At 37.4% G+C, this 20772-nt stretch overlaps 1 protein-coding gene across 4 annotated transcripts in view; it reads left to right on the forward strand.

The window, feature by feature from the left end:
* SUGT1 (SGT1 homolog, MIS12 kinetochore complex assembly cochaperone) overlaps positions 1 to 20772 on the forward strand; it is a 47938-nt gene that overhangs the window by 25011 nt on the left and 2155 nt on the right. For 3 of the 4 annotated variants that reach the window (XM_038418398.2, XM_043504569.1, XM_043504567.1), the window contains one exon: positions 19464 to 19554. In XM_038418398.2, the coding sequence (XP_038274326.1) occupies positions 19464 to 19554 (91 nt within the window). Of the gene's footprint in view, positions 1 to 11863; positions 19555 to 20772 lie in introns of those variants that run through there. The other variant, XM_043504566.1, reaches the window with a different exon arrangement.

Genomic DNA, 20772 nt, shown 5'->3' on the forward strand with positions numbered 1-20772 from the left:
GGTAAGCTCTTTGAGGCAGGAACTGTGTCGCATGCTCTTGAGCACTATAAAAATAACAATAACTTTTTAAAAGATAAAGTGGGCATCTACAGTCCCATATGGAGGCTTTCATCTGAGTTGGTTGGTTTGGAGTTGAGCAATCCATAATCTCTTTGGTTGACTTTAAAGCCATTCTAGGTTTTGGTTTAAGTATCTTGCACTTCCTTTTCTTCTCCACTTGAGTACGCTGAGACTGTGCAACCTTGATTCTTATCCACATTATGGCAGAAATTCTTATTCTGCTCAGCGATCTTCTGGTAGTTAGTTGCTCAAGTCTTTCATTGTGGAGATAATAGTTGAAGTGTGCCCTCTTGAAGTGTGACAAAATGCTAAGTTAAGTTGAAGTTTGTGATAACTGAAATCAGTGCTATAAGTTTTGACCAGCTGGTGGAGCCTAACTGGAATGAAATTATGAGCGGTCTTAAACACAGTAAGGTAGCTTAGTCTCAAATGTAGTTGCTTTAATAAAAAAAACCAAAACCCCTCTTACAAAATCTTTCAAAAACTAAGTCAGAGTATTTTATTTTGTCTCCTAAAATATTAGATGTTTTTAGGAAGGGGGTGTGTTTTGAGTTTTTTGTTGGAACACCTGAAACTCTGATGTCTCAGTTAAAGTTTCAGCACTGCTTTAATACTGACTCCTGCTGATAACCACTCACACTAACAATATGAAGCACAAACTGCTGCTCCCACTTTATTTTACATGCTGACTCAGCAAATCAACCACCACTTAGACTGAAGTGTTCATACCTGCTACAGACCACAGTCTACAACATCTTGCATCTTACCCTTCTGGTGAAGTCCAGAAATCACAACCACATCCAGTATGGGCTGGAGAGCCCAATCTACCTTATCCCATCCTTTATGGGCTGAGTTCATCAATTTCCATGATTGGATATGTAAAAGCGGCAAAAAGTCCTGTGGCACCTTATAGACTGATATATTTGAGCATAAGCTTTCATGAGTGAATATCCACTTCGTTAACCTGTACTCAATGGCAAGCTTGAATTTTGTAGTTTCTGCAGTGCTCTATGCAGCAAACTGGAGATTCTGTGGCAATTTCATATATGCTAAGAAATGAGGCTTTGTATTCATTCTCATTGAATTCAATAAATCATTGTAGCATATTCTGTTAAAATGAATATAATATGAAATCTTTCTATGCCCCTAAATTTTTAACTTTGAGGCTGATTCAGAATCTTATAGGAATATGCACAACTCTGTCAAAAGTTATACGGGAGGATGAATAGAGAAGCTAGAGGTTGTTGCAGTTAAAGGAGATTAGGGGCATTTTGAGATTAGGGATGGTGTCAGATGAGTCTGAAATTTTGTCCCGGATAAGTAAATGAACTGGATGTTAATATGATCAACAGTGAAATAGTCAACATTGGTATTGTTGGAATTCATATATTTAAGAGGGCAGAATTAATTTTTATTTGTCACTAGTGAAGGTTTTCAGATAATCCGTGGGTATAGGTGCAGAGTGAAGACCGTTTCTGAAACTACTCTGAATTTTTCTGAGTTTGTACTGCTGAATTTTAAAAAGTAATGCATTCTTAGTCTTAAATGGCTCTGTCATTAAAAAAAATCTAATGTTGACTATTTGAGCAACCTTTCAAAAACATTGGCCTGATATAACCTGAATATTTTTAAATTCCATTAAAAAAATGTAATCGGAAGTTTTCTTCTCTGCTTTATATTTAAAAATCTTACAGTAGTCCTGAGAACATACCCAGAACTGCCATCTCTGTCACCACTTCTTTTTGTTTATATTTTTACTTGCTGCCATTTAAGTTTTTCAGCTCAGCTACAGATGTTTACTGATAAACAATGTTTTGGAAGACCTAAAGTGTGTGCACCATAAATAAAACTAATTGTACACAAAATGCTGACAAATGCAAAGTAAACAAATTTACTGAAATTTGTACTAATCTTATAGCTATTCTAAGTGTTACTTGAAACAATGGCAGATACAAAATTTTAGATGGAATTGTGAACTCCTTTCAAGTTGGTAGGCTCTTTTTAACTCCATCTAAATAAAGCTTTTTTCAGTCTTGGAATTGCATCTCTCACAGTGCAAAATATATTCATGCTTATCCTCAAATTGGAAAGACTAAGTGAACTTTACATTTAATTATAAAACCTCTGTCTGTGAGTTACAAGCTATGCAGCTTGAATTGAGAACTGATTCTCAGGATGGAGTTAAGAAAGATGGGGAAAGATGCATGTTGCAAGCTTGCATTATGAACAAAACCAAGTTTGTGATTTCAGTGAAAGCTGTAAGCTTTGATAGCACAATATATGGAATTTACAATGGTTGTGAGGCACACTTTTCGGGCCTTATTAAAGTGAAGCTGTACTCAGCTTGAAGTTTACAGTGACTGCAAGTTCCACTTTCATGGTTCTCTGGTTTTAGCTTGTTAGTCAAGTTCAAATTTAACCTCCCCCCCCCCCCCCCAATTTAAATCTTACAGAGCTAAAGAAAATCTGAGGCTAAGATTTTGTAATATACTGATTAATGCTTGATAGCTTACTCCTGGCTTTTCCTAGTTTTTTCTAAAATGATGTCTTCCTCCTAGTGGATTTTATTTTTAGGTAGAAATGCACTTTTCGTTTTTTAATTCTTTTACTAACCATATTCAAGATCTTTCCTAGATGGATTTCCTGATTTAGGTGAGTTTGTTTGAAGGTAGTGTTTTAAGCATTGTGAGCAATTAAGAAGCATCAGGTTGGCTTTTTTAATATTCAAAACCAGAGACGACGACTTCTAACAGGGTGATATTGTACACTTAGCGTAAGTGTTAGTTACAAACTAATATAAATATTTTATTCTGTGGAAAGGTCAGAGTGTTTTTTGGATGCTACCTTCTTGTGTGGTGCCAACATCTGACTGCCACTTAAGATTGTTTTAATATTGCATGATCAGAGAGGAAATATAACTTCTGTCATTTATTTTTGCTGTTTTAAAAAAGGTGAAAACAAATGTAGTCTATGTATCTTATGACAACTATGTAGAACGTGGGTCACATGCTAACTATGCAGGTACCACTGGAGCAAGTAAAACATGAGCTGTGTAACTTTCTTCAGTAGTACTTAAATTACTGATCTTAGTGTCTGAGAATCTAGAACATATCTGTCTTTTATCCAAGAGGTTCATATTTGTAATGCTCTATCTTGAGAAACTTTCTAACTCATGCTGCTTGAGAACTGTCTTAAAAGAACAAAGCAGAGCTACCTTACGTAGATTTAACTTTTAACACCCTAAAGCTGGGATTTCTGGTATGTGTACTTTTGGTAATGGAGCCAACAGTATAATATGTCTAATTTATACAAATATCTCAGACATTTTGCAAGAATAGAGAACGTTTACTGGGAGTATATTACTTGTATATAGCTCATTTTTGAGTAGGGGAAAAAATCTTGAAGTTGGGGGTATGAAGTTTTTAGTTCTGTGAATATTGTCTAGACTTAAGAAAAGTGTGATGAAAACAAAAAAAAAATCTCTTAAACAGTTTCATCACTAATATGGGTCCCAACCGATCGCCTTTGGGCAGGCTTCAAAGTACATATCTGATAACAACTCTGCATATAGGAACATTTTTTCCAGCTACCATTTTCCTTGATGGCTACAGTAGTTCAGACTCTTTAAACTCAGTCAAACTCTCCCACAGTCTGTCCTGCAGAAAATCCAAGCCACCAAAATTTGGGAGACTAAGTCCCAGATTTAATAAAACAGCAGCACTCTCACAAATGGAGCAAAACTCTTGCTGGGTGCCTCGCACTTCTGAAAACTGTTCTCATAATCTGGCTATAAGTAGTTACGGTATTTTCTCAACCAAATAATAACTTCGTCATTGCCAGTATTACTTCCTAATTTAGTGAGCTATAGGTTTTCAATGCTGACCTTCTGTCCTTTTCCTTTCCATCTCTGGGGAAAGAAAACTTATCTATATCTTACTGTCCTTTACTAATCTAATTTTCTGACCGTTTGACATTCTCTCTTGGTGTGGAGCTGACCTCTTGAAAGGTTGGGTAACCATATACAAATAGTTTTCAGGGTATGTAACACTTACTTGTGCCCACAGTGTTTGGTATCCATCTCTTCTTGTGGCATTTACCTCTTAGAACTTAAACTGTTACCTACTTCTTACACCTCTAAGGTCAGAATTTCTCTCCTGTTGTCCTTCAGACTATCCTTATATTTCTGACTTGATCCAGGTTGTTTTAAAATATTATATAGCAATACAGGAAAACCTAAATGTCTAGGTGACTATTAGAGAGAGCTGTGTTTGGTATTAAATTTGTTTCAGACATATTTATCTGTCTTACATGAAAGAAAATTCTCTAAACCATTTGCTGCAAAATTGTCTTTTCTTAAACAGCTTCCTTGTCCCATGTGTGCTTGTAACCAGAGTTCTTGTCTTATGTAGCCTGATTTGGCTTCGGCAAGTGTACTCAGTCTGCTAGATCTGCAAAGGGTGCCTGGGATCTGAAAGTGAAGCTATCTTCTGGCTTGTTCACAGCCAGCAATAAAAGTTCTGCAATCAAAATTAAACAATTTTGGTACTGGATCCAGAAAAGAGTGTAGCTTTTTCTAGAGTTGTGTTGGCTCTGCTGTGCTAACAATGATGAAATATCAAAACAATTTTTTGAAAGAACTTGTCTGACTGAATATACACAGAGCAAATCTGCTGAGGAAGGTACCATTTCTACATAATCATTCTTGGGAGCAGAACCACAGTTTGGTCTCTAGCTTTTGCCATTACAACATCCTCCAATACCTGTATATCAATAGGTTTTCCTTTTGCAAACAGCATTTGTATAAGCTATGTAATCTGAAGCTATCCACTTGCCTCCTACTCCCTTTAGCATACCTGTAATGAGAAACTGCTGTTTCCCTAATAGCCCTCAGCTTGTTTATTTGAACATGTTATTGTGGTACACTATAGCCACATAGCTAGAATATGATACAGTAGAGCCTCAGAGTTATGAACACCTTAGGAATGGGGGTTGTTCATAGATTCATAGACATTAAGGTCAGAAGGGACCATTATGATCATCTAGTCTGACCTCGTGCACAACGCAGGCCAGAGAATCTCACCCACCCATTCCTGTGGAAAAACCTCTCACCTATTTCTGAGCTATTGAAGTCCTCAAATCACAATTGAAAGACTTCAAGGAGCAGAGATGCCTCCAGCAAGTGACCCGTGCCCCAGGCTACAGAGGAAGGCGAAAAACCTCCAGGGCCTCTGCCAATCTGCCCTGGAGGAAAATTCCTTCCCGAGCCCAAATATGGCGATCAGCTGAACCCTGAGCATGTGGGCAAGATTCACCAGCCAGATACCCAGAAAAGAATTTTCTGTAGTAACTCAAATCCCAACCCATCTAACATCCCATCACAGGCCATTGGGCCTATTTCCCATGAATATTTAAAGATCAATTAATTGCCAAAATCATGTTATCCCATCATACCATCTTCTCCATAAACTTTAAGTTTAGGGCTTAAAATAAATAGCTAAAACAACCCAGATTACAGTATATAGAAGTGGAGGACTCTTTGCATGGGTTCTGATACAAAAGATGTGTACCAAAAAGCTACTGACCTTTTAAAAAAAAAAATCTAAGCTAGCCATGGTTGGAGCTACTGCATTGGTCAGACTGTGAGAGACAAACCTCTGACTACTTAATACATGAACTCCCATAGTCAGTCTTCAACAAACTATGAAAGCAGTTATTGTCACCTCAAAACAGAAGTGCTCAGTGCAATGCTACACTACCATCCAATAAAGATATTTTAAAATTGTTTTTTCTACAGTTGGTCAAAGTTTAGACCAAGGGCTGTAATTGGTCTTCCAGTGCTTTTGAGCCCATGGCACCATATTAAGCACTGTAGTAAGAATTTGCACTCAGATCAATCAGCTATCCCAGTGTGCCAGCTGAGCATGCAATCACCTGCTTCTATCCGTTCCTGCTGCCACCACAAGTTAGAGGCAAAAGGAGAGAAGACAAAAGGTAAAAACACAACTACTGGAGGTTGTTTTTTTTTTTTTTACACCAATGGAGAAGACAAGAACTCCAGTGGGCAGGCTAACATCATGTCAGAAAGAGAACAGCAGCAGAGACAGCTGCAGCCCAAAGACTTAAACTGTAATGACTTGTGGTGCCCATACTTCAAGAAGTTGGATCTCTTGCCTTCTCTTCACTCCATACAAATAACTGTCTTGCTGAACTTTGCAGGCAAAAGAAAGGCAAGACAAACTAACATTGCACAATGCCTAACAGAAAAGATTTTAACAGACTTACCAGAAGAAAATGAAAAGGGAATTTCAAAGGATAGAAGGTAAAATAAATAGCTTGCATGAGGGGATGGGATCCAGATGTAGCATTCTGGCAAAAAGAATTCTTCTAAATGCTTATGTAATGGTGAACCAAGCTAAACATAATTTGGTGCAGATCTTTAGAAACCCTAAAAGCAGGCACAAAAATGTAAAGCCCTCCATTATTTAACCCCAGATCCATACACTGGAAGACAGCACACCTGAACAGATCAAATAACCTGTAGTATGGAGTGGCTAGGGATGAGAAATTTCCCACCAACCCACTGAACAAAACGTTATGGTTGTTCTTTCAAAAGTTTACAACTGAACATTGACTTATACAGCTTTGAAACTTTACTATGCAGAAGAAAAATGTTGCTTTTCCTTTATTTTTTAGTAGTTTATGTTTAACACAGTATTGTACTGCTTGCTATTTTTGTCTCCACTGCTGCCTGATTGTGTGCTTCTGGTTCCAAACGAGGTGAGTGATTAACTGGTTAGTTCGTCACTCTGGAGTCCGTAATTCTGAGGTTCTAGAGTGTGTGTGTGTGTGTGTGTGTGTGTGTGTGTGTGTGTATACTTAATGGCATCAGTACATAGACATCAGACCAGCTCATATTTCTAATACAAAATTTTTGAATCAGGTATCTGAAAATGCATAGGTAGGTGCTGTGTATGTTACAGATTACCACTGTAACTGATAATTGAAGTAACTTAGGTCATGCATCTTTGGCTAAAGCCACAAACCTAGTTACTCACTCCTTATTTTTGTGGGAGAATTGAGAAGGAGAGTTGCATTAATAGCATCAATTGTTTTAAAGACTTATTTCCAGCAGGGGGAGCCAAAATGCAGTGCTTATGTCAAGATCGCTTGTATTACTGGGACAGTTCCATTTTATATGGTTCTCTCGAATTTCATGTGCAAAATGTAATCTTATTCACCATTCTTTCTCCAGGAAAGAGTAAAGAAATACTTGATATTCTTTGTGCTGAGTATATCAGTTGGATGTTGGTCAAAATTCTTGATTCTTCTTTGTCAAACAAATGTGGTGGGAAAAGACTAAGAATTTACCAACTTGCATATAAGAAACCGTTAAAAGGAATTTTCTTTAAATTATGGAATGCATAAAAGGAAAAAGGTTAAAAAAAATTCTATTTTTGTGCAATTGTCATCAGGCCCCATCCTGCATCATCAGGACTTGCATCCTGAATTTTCTGCCTCCTGAGCTACAGAAATAACTATATTAGCTGGTGGCAGGAGAAGATTTTAATCTGAGTTGGATAAAAATTAAAAAAAAAAATTTTGAAAAAAATTGGATTTTTGATTTAAAATTAGAATTTTTTTTATTTGAATTATAATTTCTGTTAATGTTTTATATTCTGATTTAATTTTAATATGCTTAGACCTAAACTTATCTCTTAAAACATTTAAGTAAAAATAAATACTGTTTTGTCTGTTTAATTAAATTCCAGTTACCTTTCAAATGCAATATGACACAAAACCATGGACAAAAAGTTAATTATCTAGTGTAAAAAAAAAAAAAAAAAAGAATATATCATTCACCATTTTCTAACATACTAAAAATGTACAATTAATAAGAATTTGAAAATATTAAGCTGTATCATTGCTTAAATAAATGTATATAGTTATAACATATCCTCCTAGGTAGCAAAAATATGTACCAAATCTAGTGTAACAACTATTTAGTTGTAAATCAACATGTGTTAATGGTTGTCTCAACCAATGAATGTACCTTTCTTTAGAAAATAACTGATGCACAAATGGAAAAGTTGTTTAAAATCAGTGAATTAAATTGAGGCTTTCCACTTGGTGATTTAAATTGTTGATTTAAATTCCCTTGATTGAGGTGGATCAACCCACCCGGCTGAATCCTCCTTGAACCAGCCACTAGAGGATTATATACAATGCACTGAAACAGTGGATTACCTATGCATGACTATCCCAGTTTTACACATACAATAAAAAAGGACAAGGATACCAAGGCAGTGTGGCTAAGTGTATGGGATTTGGGTGTGCCAAATCAGAGCTACATTGTATTCGGAACTTAACTTCTATGGGATATAAGGCATTTCTTAATAGCTGTGAAGGGTACAGAATGAATTAGTCAGCAGAAGTGATTTTAGAATTTATTTTTCTCCTGGTTCTTACTACTTTCATTTTCAGGGATTCTCTTCTGCCTCCAGAAGAGGAGTGCTGTTGCCCCAAGTGGTGCTCACTGATGGGGAGGATGGATCACTGAGGCCATGTGCAGGTCCCCATGTTTTGGATAGGAGGCCAGCTTAATGCATGCTTTCTTCCTTCCATCCTGCTGTTATGTCGGTTTTGGCAGCAGCCAGGCTGAGTTTATTCTCCTGGTGGTTATCAGTGCAGTGTATACTGCAGCTGCTAGGCCCTAGCCTTAGAACATTAGGGAGTTTGAATGCTGTCAAAATCAATCAGCAATTGATTCAAACTGTAGTGTAAACTGCTGAAAGTCATCAGTTCTCTAACTCTAACAAATCTGAATAGAATTCCATGGCATCAGCAAAAGGCACTTGGTTGATGACAGGGCCTTTCCCTAGCCAAAAATCAAAGCCATGCTTGCAAACAGTTGATACTTACTATATAAATAGAATACACTGATGTGGAATAATACTTTAATTTAGGTTATTACATTATTTGTTTAACAGACACCTTACCCAGGGTGACTTACAGTATGTACAAAGTATTATAGTTAAGTGCAAGTACAAAAAATGTTTACAAGATCGATCAAGAGGTTGTGTTTGTGGTCACGTTTGAGGTTTTATTGTTCTTAAAACATAAAAATAAAACTCGATATTTTTATATCGTTAAATCAGTTAATACCGCTATCTTGATACAATATGGTGGTAGGCTACAAACGTAGAACAGAGCATGTGTTTAAAATGTACAGTATGTATACTAATATATTACTGTATGAATAATAAACATACATGGTATTGTTACAACTATAGATTGTTAGCATGTACTGTATCTGTTTTACTTATCAGAAAAAGCAGGCTGCCTGTGGTCAGATGATGATCCCCATAACAGCAACAGCCACTCAGATGCAACATAGCAAAAGGGCCCCTGTCATAAATATAAAGGGAAGGGTAAACACCTTTAAAATCCCTCCTGGCCAGAGGAAAAACCCTTTCATCTGTAAAGGGTTGAGAAGCTAGGATAACCTCGCTGGCACCTGACCAATGAGGAGACAAAATACTTTCAAAAGCTGGGGGGAGGGAGAAACAAAGCCCCTCTCTCTCTCTCTGTGATGCTTTTGCTGGGAAAAGAACAGGAATGGAGTCTTAGAACTTAGTAATTAATCTAGCTAGATATGCATTAGATTCTGTTTTCTTTAAATGGCTGAGAAAATAAGCTGTGCTGAATGGAATGTAGATTGCTGTTTTTGTGTCTTTTTGTAACTTAAGGTTTTGCCTAGAGGGATTCTCTGTGTTTTGAATCTAATTACCCTGTAAGGTGTTTACCATCCTGATTTTACAGAGGTGATTCTTCTTACCTTTTCTTATATTAAAATTCTTCTTTTAAGAATCTGATTGTTTTTTCATTGTTCTTAAGATCCAAGGGTTTGGGTCTGTGTTCACATATGCAAATTGGTGAGGATTTTTATCAAACCTTCCCCAGGAAAAGGGATGTAGGGTTTGGGAGGATTTTGGGGGGAAAGACGTTTCCAAACGGGCTCTTTCCCAGTTATATATCTCTTGGACGTTTGGTGGTGGAAGCGATAAAGTACAAGGGCAAAAGGTAAAATAGTTTGTACCTTGGGGAAGTTTTAACCTAAGCTGGTAAAAGTAAACTTAGGAGGTTTTCATGCAGGTCCCCACATCTGTACCCTAGAGTTCAGAGTGGGGAAGGAACCTTGACAGCACCGATACGTTGCTACTAATGAGCGTCTTCTGTAGTAGCATGTCCCTAGGGCATTGTGCTCTGGAAGGCCTGCAGAGAGATGAGAAGGAATACAGGACAACCTGGGTACACAGATGTGGTCAGGTGATCCTGTTTACTCAGAAAAATAGGTTTTAGCCTGATTATAAGGGGATAACTATGGGCTGACTTAAACTGCCAATAATGGTAAGGGAGCTGAGAATTGAGATTGTGGAGGCTCAGGTGAGAGGTTTGTGAAAGTGTCAAATGTATGTATTAATTCTTAAATAAGTCCCAAAAGAGAGGAAAGTAGAACCCAACTGCACAGTTGGTTTTTGCTTCTTTCTAATAAAATAGAGATTTTAGATTAGGGCTGTCAATTAATCGCAGTTAACTCATGCAATTGACTCCAATATTAATTACAATTAATTGCACTGTTAAACAGTAGAATACCAATTGAAATGCATTAAATATTTGTGGATGTTTTTTCTACATTTTGAACTATTTTGATTTCAGTTACAACACAATACAACGTGTACAGTGCTCACTTTATATTATTTTTGGTTACAAATATTTGCATTGTAAAAATGAGTAACAAAAGATGTTAGTTTTCAGTTCACCTCAGACGAGTACTGTAGTGCAATCTCTTTATCATGAAAGTGCGACTTACAAATGTAGATTTTTGTTTGTTTGTTTTTGTTACATAACTGAACTCTAAAACAAAACAATGTAAAACTTTAGAGCCTACAAGTCCACTCAATCCTACTTCTTGTTCAGCCATGCTAAGAGAGAGAATTTTTTTACATTTACGGGAGATACTGCTGCCCACTTCTTATTTTCAATGTCACCTGAAAGTGAGAACAGGCATTCGCATGGCACTTTTGTAGCTGGTGTTGCAAGGTATTTACGTGCCAGATATGCTAAACAGGGGTTCACATGCCCCTTCATGAGCACAAACCAGCCTTGGATTTTTAAGACCCAAAAAACCCAATCTGATTCTCAAAAATCAGAACTTTATTAGAAGAACAAAAAAAGATAAGAGAACAACTCTGTAAAATCAGAATGGAAGATAATCTTACAGGCAGTCAGATTCAAAACATAGAGAATCCCTCTAGGCAAAACCTTAAGTTACAAAAAGACACAAAACAGGAATACACATTTTCTCCAGCACAGCGAATTTACAAGCCAAAACAAAGAAAAGTTAACGCATTTTCTAGCTAGATTACTTACTAACTTTACAGGAGTTGGAGGGCTTGCATCCTTGATCTGTTCCTGGCAAAGGTATCACACAGACAGACAAAAGCCTCCCCCCGCCCTCCAGATTTGAAAGTATCTTGTCCCCTCATTGGTCATTTTGGGTCAGGTGCCAGCGAGGTTACCTGAGCTTCTTAACCCTTTACAGGTGAAAGGATTTTGTCTCTTGCCAGGAGGGATTTTATAGCACTGTATACAGAAGGGTGGTTACCCTTTCTTTTATATTTGACAATGATGATCATTAAAAAAAATAATGCATTAATTAAATCAGTGACTGAACTTCTTGGGAGATAATTGTATGTCTCCTGCTCTGTTTTAGCCACATTCTGCCGTATATTTCATGTTGTAGGAGTCTCGGATGATGACCCAGCACATGTTGTTTGATTTACGAACACTCACTGCAGTTTTGACAAAATGCAAAGAAGGTACCAATATGAGATTTCTAAAAATGGCTATGGCACTCGACCCAAGGCTTAAGAGTCTGAAGTGCCATCCAAAATCTGAGAGGGATGTGGTGTGGAACATGCTTTCAAAACTCTTAAAAGAGCAACACTCAGATGCAGAAACTACAGAACCCAAACCACCAAAAAAGAAAATCAACCTTCTGCTGATGGCATCTGACTCAGATGATGAAAGTGAACATGCATTGGTCCGCTCTGCTTTGGATCATTATCGAGCAGAACCTGTCATCAGCATGGATGCATATCCTCTGGAATGGTGGTTGAAGCATGAAGGGACATACGAATCTTTAGTGCCTCTGGCATGTAAATATCTTGCGATGCTGGTTACAAAAGAGCCATGCAAACGCTTATTCTTGCTTTCAGGTGACATTGTAAACAAGAAGCGAGCAGCATTATCTCCTACAAATGTAACCAAACTTATTTGTCTGAGAGATTGGCTGACATAGGACTAGGTGGACTTGTAGGCTCTAAAGTTTTACATTTTTATTTTTGAATGCAGTTATTTTTTTGTACATTATTCCACATTTGTAAGTTCAATTTTCATGATAGAGATTGTACTAGAGTACTTGTATTAGGTGAATTGAAAATATTATTTCTTTTGTTTTTTATAGTGCAAATAGTTGTAATCAAAAATAAATATAAAGTGAGCACTGTACAGTTTGTATTCTGTATTGTAATTGAAATCAATATATTTGAAAATGTTAGAAAACACCCAAAAATATTTAAATAAATGATATTCTATTGTTTAACAGCGCAGTTAATCGCGATTAATTTTTTTTAATTAAGCCCTAATTTAGACTATAAACTTTCTGATAATGTGTGATGTTTTCTTTTGGTATTGGAAGATGCTGCATGTTTGCTATTGAGTGTCTTCATTTACAGTGAGGTTCACTGAGTTGATTGGTCAGAACTTGTTAGGAAGGAGCTCACTCCAGTTTGGGAGCTCTGACTAATCAGAAGCCTGCTCCAGCTGTAATGAGCTTTCCAGTTTAGGGGTTTAACATCACTCAGAAATATGTTAGTCAGGAATGTGTCATTGCCTAGAAGCTCACTCTGGTTGGAAGTTTGGTGTAGCATGGAAGTTTGCTTCACCCTGGGAGTTCAGCTTAGCTCAGAAATATTTTCTAGCTATAGACGCGTACTCCAGTCCAGAGGGCCTATCCCTCTTTGAGAAATTTAATGTATATTAGTTCAGCCCGGACTAAGACCTAGAGCTTCTAGATTTCAGTTAGGAGTTCCAGGTGAAGCCTTTTTGCCTTAAAAAAGGACCTGGGGGGGGGGGGGGCGCGTTACTTCTAAGGAAGTTAATTGAATTTTTAGCTGAACAAAGTGAGGTACTAGACTCAATTTGATGGTATCTGTCTGTAACATAACTTCTGGATGGCCATTAATCAATTTCCAAATCTAGGAATAGGCAAAACCCTATTGATTTTTGTGAAAAATGCAAAACTGGAATGGAAAAAATGGAGCCCCTGGCATCTGGTTAGAAGACCATCAGCTTCAATCAGGCCTCTTTTATTGTCTGTAGAATAAAGGTGGCATCCACTAATGAATTCCAGCATAACACCCCACCATCTTGGCTCTGCCCATTGTCCTAATAGAGTTTAAAATATTGACACCCTGAATGAAACGTCTCTCAGACATAGAGGGGAGGGGCAAAACAGGAGGAAGGGCCTGAGGGTGGGGGAACAGAGAGCCCCTGGAATGGAGGCAAGGGGTTTGTAGGGAATCCCTGAAATAGAGGGAGGTAGGAGTGTGGCAGACAAAGAGTTTGGGGGAAGTCCCTGCTGTAGGGTAACTTTGACCTACAGAAGTGTGCATACATCTAGTATAGGTTAAACATTTCTTGAAATTCTACTTTCTCTATTTTTGTTAAACTTCCAATTTATTCTCTTTCCCTCCCTTCGCTGCACATGAATTTCACCTATATATCAAATGCTTTGACTATGGACAGTAATATGTAATTAGCTGCTGCACTTATTAACCAAGGAGTAACCATGGTAGGTTGGGGGCCTAAATGATATTGAGAGCTACTCATATTGCTAATGGGCTACAAACTGTATTTAGTTATACTGTAATCAGGACTTAAAGTTAATCTGTCAAGAAGCTTCTCTTGTGCTCTTAAGTTATGAATATGTGTCAAAACAAAAATAAATTGATCTTTAATATATTTCAGTCCTACTGAAACAAAACTTGAGATACAAGTACTTTCTCTCAAGTGTCTAACTTTTAAGCAAAATAGAAAACCAGTCAATTAGAATAAATATTAATATTTAGATAATGTTTAATGTTGATAAAGTAAGATCCATAACATCCTCTGTTACAAACACAAAATTAGAACTTCACAGCAGTGTGAAATCAGAAAATAACTGGCAAGTAGGTTTGTTTCCAGTAGGGTCCTATATGGATCTGTTCTTGGCCCTTTGCTCTTTAACATTTTTATCAGTGACCTATAAGAAAACATAAAATCATCATGGATAATATTTGTATGTGAAATTTGTAACATAACGTTAACTGGGATGACTTTAAGTGAGGAGTTACTGTATCAAGATTGAATGTTTATCTAAAAGATAGGATGTAGGGATTATTTGGGGGAAGGTCTGTGGCTGTGTTATTCAGGAGGTCAGACAAGATGATCACAGTGATCCCTTTTGGCCTTGGAATCTATGAAAATAAATTGTAAAATGTGTTCACCTTTGTCCAGGCAGTGAAAATCCAGACTGACATGGTGTTCGGCAGAAACCAAGACTCTTCTCTGTAATCTGTCAGTCAGCAGCATTCATTTCAAAAACGCTTGTTTTAAACACATTTAAATCTTATTAAATATAAATAGTGATGTGTGGTTCACAAGAGTGTTTATCAGATCAGCTCTCAAGAAAATTTTTCCCAAGTACATAGGTTTCTGTTTTTAGAAAATGTGGGTTGTATGGTGATACTGTACACGTTTCCTTCCTTTCTGTTCCTGCCTGCTGCTTTAGCTAATGAGTTACTCCAGTGGAAGGAAACTTGAGTCGAGGTCTAACCATGTTATCACTACTCTCACTCAAATGTTTTCATCTGTCTTTATTTTAGTCAGCTGCTGTTATGAAATGATTTCAAGATTAAGAAGGCTGCATCTTATGTGTTAAGAATTGTTTTGTAAACCTCCTTTCAGGGATAATTGTCATATAATAGGACTCTGGCTCAGGGCCATTTACAGTAGAGGGAAGAATTAGCTACAACATTACAAACAAATACCGGTATCAGTGGAGCAGAAAAAACAGTAAAGCTTGATTTGCATTTTCCTGAAGCATGGGGAGAGTACTGTGATGGGCAGGCAAGACCTTCAGAAGGAATCCATGAGGTCGAGGTATGCTGGAAAGGGAAAGCACTTCGGTTTCAAAAATAATAATTAGAAGAAAGTGCATGTACCTAATTTAAAAGGTGTCCTCTTGAGTTTAAACATAACAATTGTTAAAAGTAAAGTTTTAGCTCAAATTAATGGCCTAGTGTACAAATATCTAATTCAGTAATTCTGTACAATAGAACTAAATAGGCAAAAGTACAATACTTAGATTGTACAAATAGTAGTGGTGATTAGTCACTTATTCTGTTACTGGCTGAATCAGATCTCAAAAATAAGAACTAAAGTTAAACTCTAAAGACCAACAATAAAAATTTGAGAATATGGATCTAAATCTGCCAGACAGCCAAGGCAAACAAACAGGCTGCAGGCTAACGTGAGTTAATGGAATGGTGTTATACAATATCAGTTGTATAGTGGCATAGTCATGCGTAACACTTGACAAGTAAAGGAAGACACAGTACCTGTCCCTGAGGAGCTCAAGGTGATCTTATTTTCTACACTAGAAAATTAGACTGACCCAGTTATGTCACTCAGAGGTGTGAAAAATCCACACCCTTGAGCAACATGGTTAAGCTAACCTAAATCCGCATATAGATAGTGCTAGGAATTCTTCTGTCGACCCAGCTACCACCTCTTGGGGAGGTGGATTTATTACACTGATGGGAAGGCTTTTCCTGCTGTGCCCCTGCAGCCTTTTAAATGTAGACTTAGTCTCAGTAAATTAAAGCATAAACCAACATTGACAAACTGTGGTAGGGAATGTGAAATATAAAGAAAGATGAAGACAGTGAAGGGTTCAGTTAAATAGGTTTCTTATCTCGCCCACCTTCCAGTCCCCATTCGTATCAGAAGAGGCTGCAACCATCAAGGTGAAATGCTTAGGGCACGGACAAAGGTTTAGTAGTAAGGTTGGAGTGTCATTATTTATAGTATGAGAGGAAGGGCCACTGTCTTTTCACAGTCTGTGCAGAAGGGTGTAATGGAAAAGGGAAGGATGATGTTGATGTTGAATGATGTTGTAATCAAGTTCTGCACAGCTGAAGAAGCAGGGAGTTCAATGACTGGTTTAGTCTGTTCTAATATCACTAGAGGGAAAACTTTTTACTCACTTTATCCAATCCAGCATTATGAAAGCTTAGAAGGTAAGGAGCACTTCACATTTATTAATTGACATTTGAGTCATTCTTTGAGGTGGTGTGACTTGCCACACCTGGCAGCATAGAAGCCTTTTTATCTCTCCTTGACTTACATGGAGCTCAACAGACCTTACAATTATCTTAAAACTAATCACAGAGCTATAGATTAGTGAGTTTTAATGTCTGAAAACCGAAAAGTGTGGTTATTGTCTGTTTTTAGCGACACTTCTCTTACTTGCTTTCCAAATCTTACTTAGAACTATTATAGACTTTTACTGAAGGCTAGTCATAGTGGCATAGATCATGGATGTTCCCTGACTTCCCCCCCGTTCCTCCATTCTTCCGTAACTTTTTTAATTTGACACTTCCCCCATGAATTTCACTATTGGTTCTTCACGATCAGGTTAGACTAAAGTACAGACTTCTCTTCCTGAATGACAGGTTAAGTAGCTGGAAGGATGACTTCGTTCTGTAACTGAGACACTCTTAGCTATTAAAGAGAATCAGTTGATGATCTGTAAAACTTAGTGATTTAGTTCTGATTTGTAACTTTGTCAGACTCTCTTTGGAAATCCAAATTTAAAAGCATGGAAGAAGTAAAATGCATGTAGGTGCTGGGGAGAAAAGACTTTCTAAGAGCAGAAGGTAAAGATTGCCATAAAACTTGGTTGGAATGTTTTATAGAGTATACCCGTGGTCTGTATTTTGTGGGGGAAGGAGGAAGTAGGGGAACTTCATTCTGACACCTCAAGTATTTGGACATGAGTCTGGGAAACATCTTCAATGTGTAGTTCCTAAATTTGGAAGCAGAACAAATGAACAGTGCATCCAAGTTCAAAAGGACTTGAATCACGTAGGTTATTGGGCCACAAAGAGCAAATGTAGTTTAAATTTAAAGTGGGGAATCAGTCTGGGACTAAGATTTATGTAGAATATTAGTTTGTACTACTCTTGGACATCACACACACCACCAAGCTTCTAGAATCGAAGTTTAGTTCTACCCCCTTTTCAGAAAGTAGAATTCAGTTGTGACAGATGTACAAACATTCTTTGCTGGGGCCTGCAATGCTTAAAAAAAGGTGCTGATTCTCCTAAGTGCTTCACCTAAGACTTCTAGTTTTTCTGTGGCATGCTCCTTTCTCTCTTCTGTCTCTTCAAAACTGAAGATTGGTTTCTGTGTAAGGTGATGCAGAAGCAGGAATCGCAAGGCCACCAGTATTCTTCAGTTTGTTCTGATCAGGAGTGACACCAGCTAAGTTTCAAATAGCCTGGTTTGATTACTAATACTAATGTTACTTACTAAATAGCATTTTCTAGATTGTTTCATTTTGTAGGCTTTACTGCTAGAAATGCAGACAGCAGTAATAGCAAGTGACTTCATTTTTAGAAAAGAAAGTTTCAAAAGAAATGGAATTAAATATTTTTCAGAAACTGCTGCAGTAAGGTGCTGAACACTCCAAATAAGAAGAATAGAGGGAGATAATGTACTAAGTTTTCTGAATATTAAATTGGTGGGAGGAGGAAGCTGTTGAGGCAATGTGTTCCTGCGCTTAGGAACAGCAGTTGAGATCAGAGTATATGGTGGAGGAGGAAGCCTTGTTTTGCTTTGGGCTGATCTTCTTAGACCTGAGAGTATGTTAAAACACATATATTGAAGTCCTTGCCTCTTTTGGGGGTGTTCTCATCACCGCTAAAGTTCCGTGTTTTTCACTTTTCCAGGTTGTTGGTAAACAAAGTAAATATCTATGTAAACTTGTGTAGGAAAGGGAAATGATGGTGTGCAGCCCTCCCAAAGAAAATGCAGGGATAACTGAATGTTTCATGCATTTTAAAACCCAACATACAGCTTTGAATACGCTGGACTTCAAAGCAGAAACCTAGGGATTGAACAAATGACTGTGAGTTTACTTCCTGTTTTAAAAACCATCTTAAATTATTGCTTACCTGCAGATGATTTGATGAATGGATGAAGTAGTTCAAATTTCTGATCAGCATGATGCTGTTTAAGCAACTTGTTACTAGGAGCTCTGGAGCTAGCATTTTACAAAGGTCTCTTTGTTCTTAGGTCTGCAGGGATCCCCGGGTTATAGTGGCTTTAGGTAAAACTATGTATTCTGATCAGACAAAATAGGGAATTTTTAATAATTAAGACACAATTTAAGGTACTGTAGCATCGTACTAACTGCATTCTTGTAAGTGAACAGTATAATTCTGTTTTGAGGTGAAGTTGTCTTAAATATAAATACTTCTGTAGCATTTAGGAAAATTGTATCTGTTTTGGATTTTCCCATTGGCTATTGAGTTAGAGTTGCAAAGCAAAAATATAAGTTTAACAACTGTGAGAAGGCATCTGAATATGGCTGTTTAGAGAGCTGTTTTAGATTGCATTTACCGTGTCCACACTCACTGCCAAATTTGGAATGAATACCAGACATTTTCTCCCCCAACAGTCTTAAAGACTAGGTTTTTATTTATCCACAAAACCAGCTAACACCATAGAGTTTTTAATGCCTTCTGGAAACTGTTAATAGCGTCAGGCTATTGCGAGGTCTGTAATTATGTATTGTGCTTCAAATACTAAACCTTTAGATATGAGAGAAGTTTGAGGTAAGCTACTGAATTCTGATTCTGCAGCCCTTTCGATGTAAAAGATGCATTTCATTCTTATGTATAACTTGTATTGCTATAGTGCTCAAAGGCACTAAGAAGGGGATTAATTTTGCTAGATACTGTACTGACATGCAGAAAGACACAGTCCCTGCCCAAGAGTTTACAATCTTAATTCGAAACAAGACTCGAATGAATAATAAACAATAGGGAGTAAAAAGGGAGGAGAATCAGTGCAATAAAATTATGCAGAGGTTAACTTTTGTGTAACTGGGTGGCATAGATTTGAGATTTTTTACTCTGACTGTCCTGCAACCTAGCCTACTTTAATCTGCAAAACTATTTATTGTGATCTGGAATTACAGGTTTTGGTCTTTATACATCTTGTATGTTCTATAGATTGAGATAAAAATGAAGAAGCCAGAGGCTATAAGATGGGAGAAGCTGGAGGGGCAAGGAGATTCTCCTAAGCTAAAACAATACACATCAGGTTTGTTTTTTGACCTCATTTAGCATTTAATGCAAATATACATATTGTCCTATTAACGTTCTTTCCAATTACATTAGAACATCTTATACATATGAAATATTGTAGTAATAGGTTTCAGAGTAGCAGCTGTGTTAGTCTGTATTCACAAAAAGAAAAGGAGTACTAGTGGCACCTTAGAGACTAACACATTTATTTGAGCATAATGCATCAGATGAAGTGAGCTGTAGCTCACAAAAGCTTATGCTCAAATAAATTTGTTAGTCTCTAAGGTGCCACTAGTACTCCTTTTCTTTTTGTAGTAATAGGTTTACCTATATAGTAAATGTAAACATGTAATTCTGATACTCTAATTTCATGAACTTCATGGGTAGTGGGAATGGATTCCGATTGGTAGTAAAGCCCTAAGAATTCAGCTGTTCACTCTGCTCGTGACTTTATCTACCTGAGGGGATTATTCAGGATGTGTGCTTGTCTGGGTTTTCTCTGGGAGCTTATTGTTTTACTGGGCTGCCTAGTTAAATTGTATTCTCCTTTGTTGCATTGAGAGGGGCTTGCATCTTTTGGAGAAAATTTTAGTTTAATAGTGCTCACATACATCAAAAGATTTTCTTGATACTTGGCTTAATTTTCCTTTAATTTCAGCTCATTACTTATACCCCTTGTACCATCTAAAATGACTCTCCGCTTTCATTTTTACATTTATCATTTCTACATGTCTGGTATGCTCTGTGCTCCTCCACTCCCATCATTGCTTAGCCAAGCTACATATTGCACTCATTAATGTTTCCTTATAAATAAGTCTCTATAGCTGCCTAATCCCTGGTGTCATGTTCATCTTCTTCCTTCTGATTTACCTCCATATTTTTGTTATTGAGGCACCCAGACCTGCCACATTCAGTGCAAGCTTAACTTCTCTGTTTATATCATATAGGGCTTTTCAGCATTACTGCGTTCCTGGTTTCTCCCTCCCACGGTATTTTGCTTCAGATAACTTTTCAAGATGATCCTCATTTCTCCCTTTGTTTTCAGCCTTGCTGAGGTTCCTTTTTTGCCTGCCCTCCCTGATGTTTGCAATACCTCCTGATTTTTAGTATGAACTGCAAGATATTTTAATGTGACCAATACTTAGTCTTCCAGAGATCATTAAGGCTGTGATCCAACCAGGGCTTTGGGGTGGAGCCCACGGAGCAGTTCCGGAGCAGTGGAGCTGCAGGTTTT

The sequence above is a fragment of the Dermochelys coriacea genome, chromosome 1 (genome assembly GCF_009764565.3).
Source record: "Dermochelys coriacea isolate rDerCor1 chromosome 1, rDerCor1.pri.v4, whole genome shotgun sequence".
In the NCBI taxonomy this organism is placed as follows: domain Eukaryota; kingdom Metazoa; phylum Chordata; order Testudines; family Dermochelyidae; genus Dermochelys; species Dermochelys coriacea.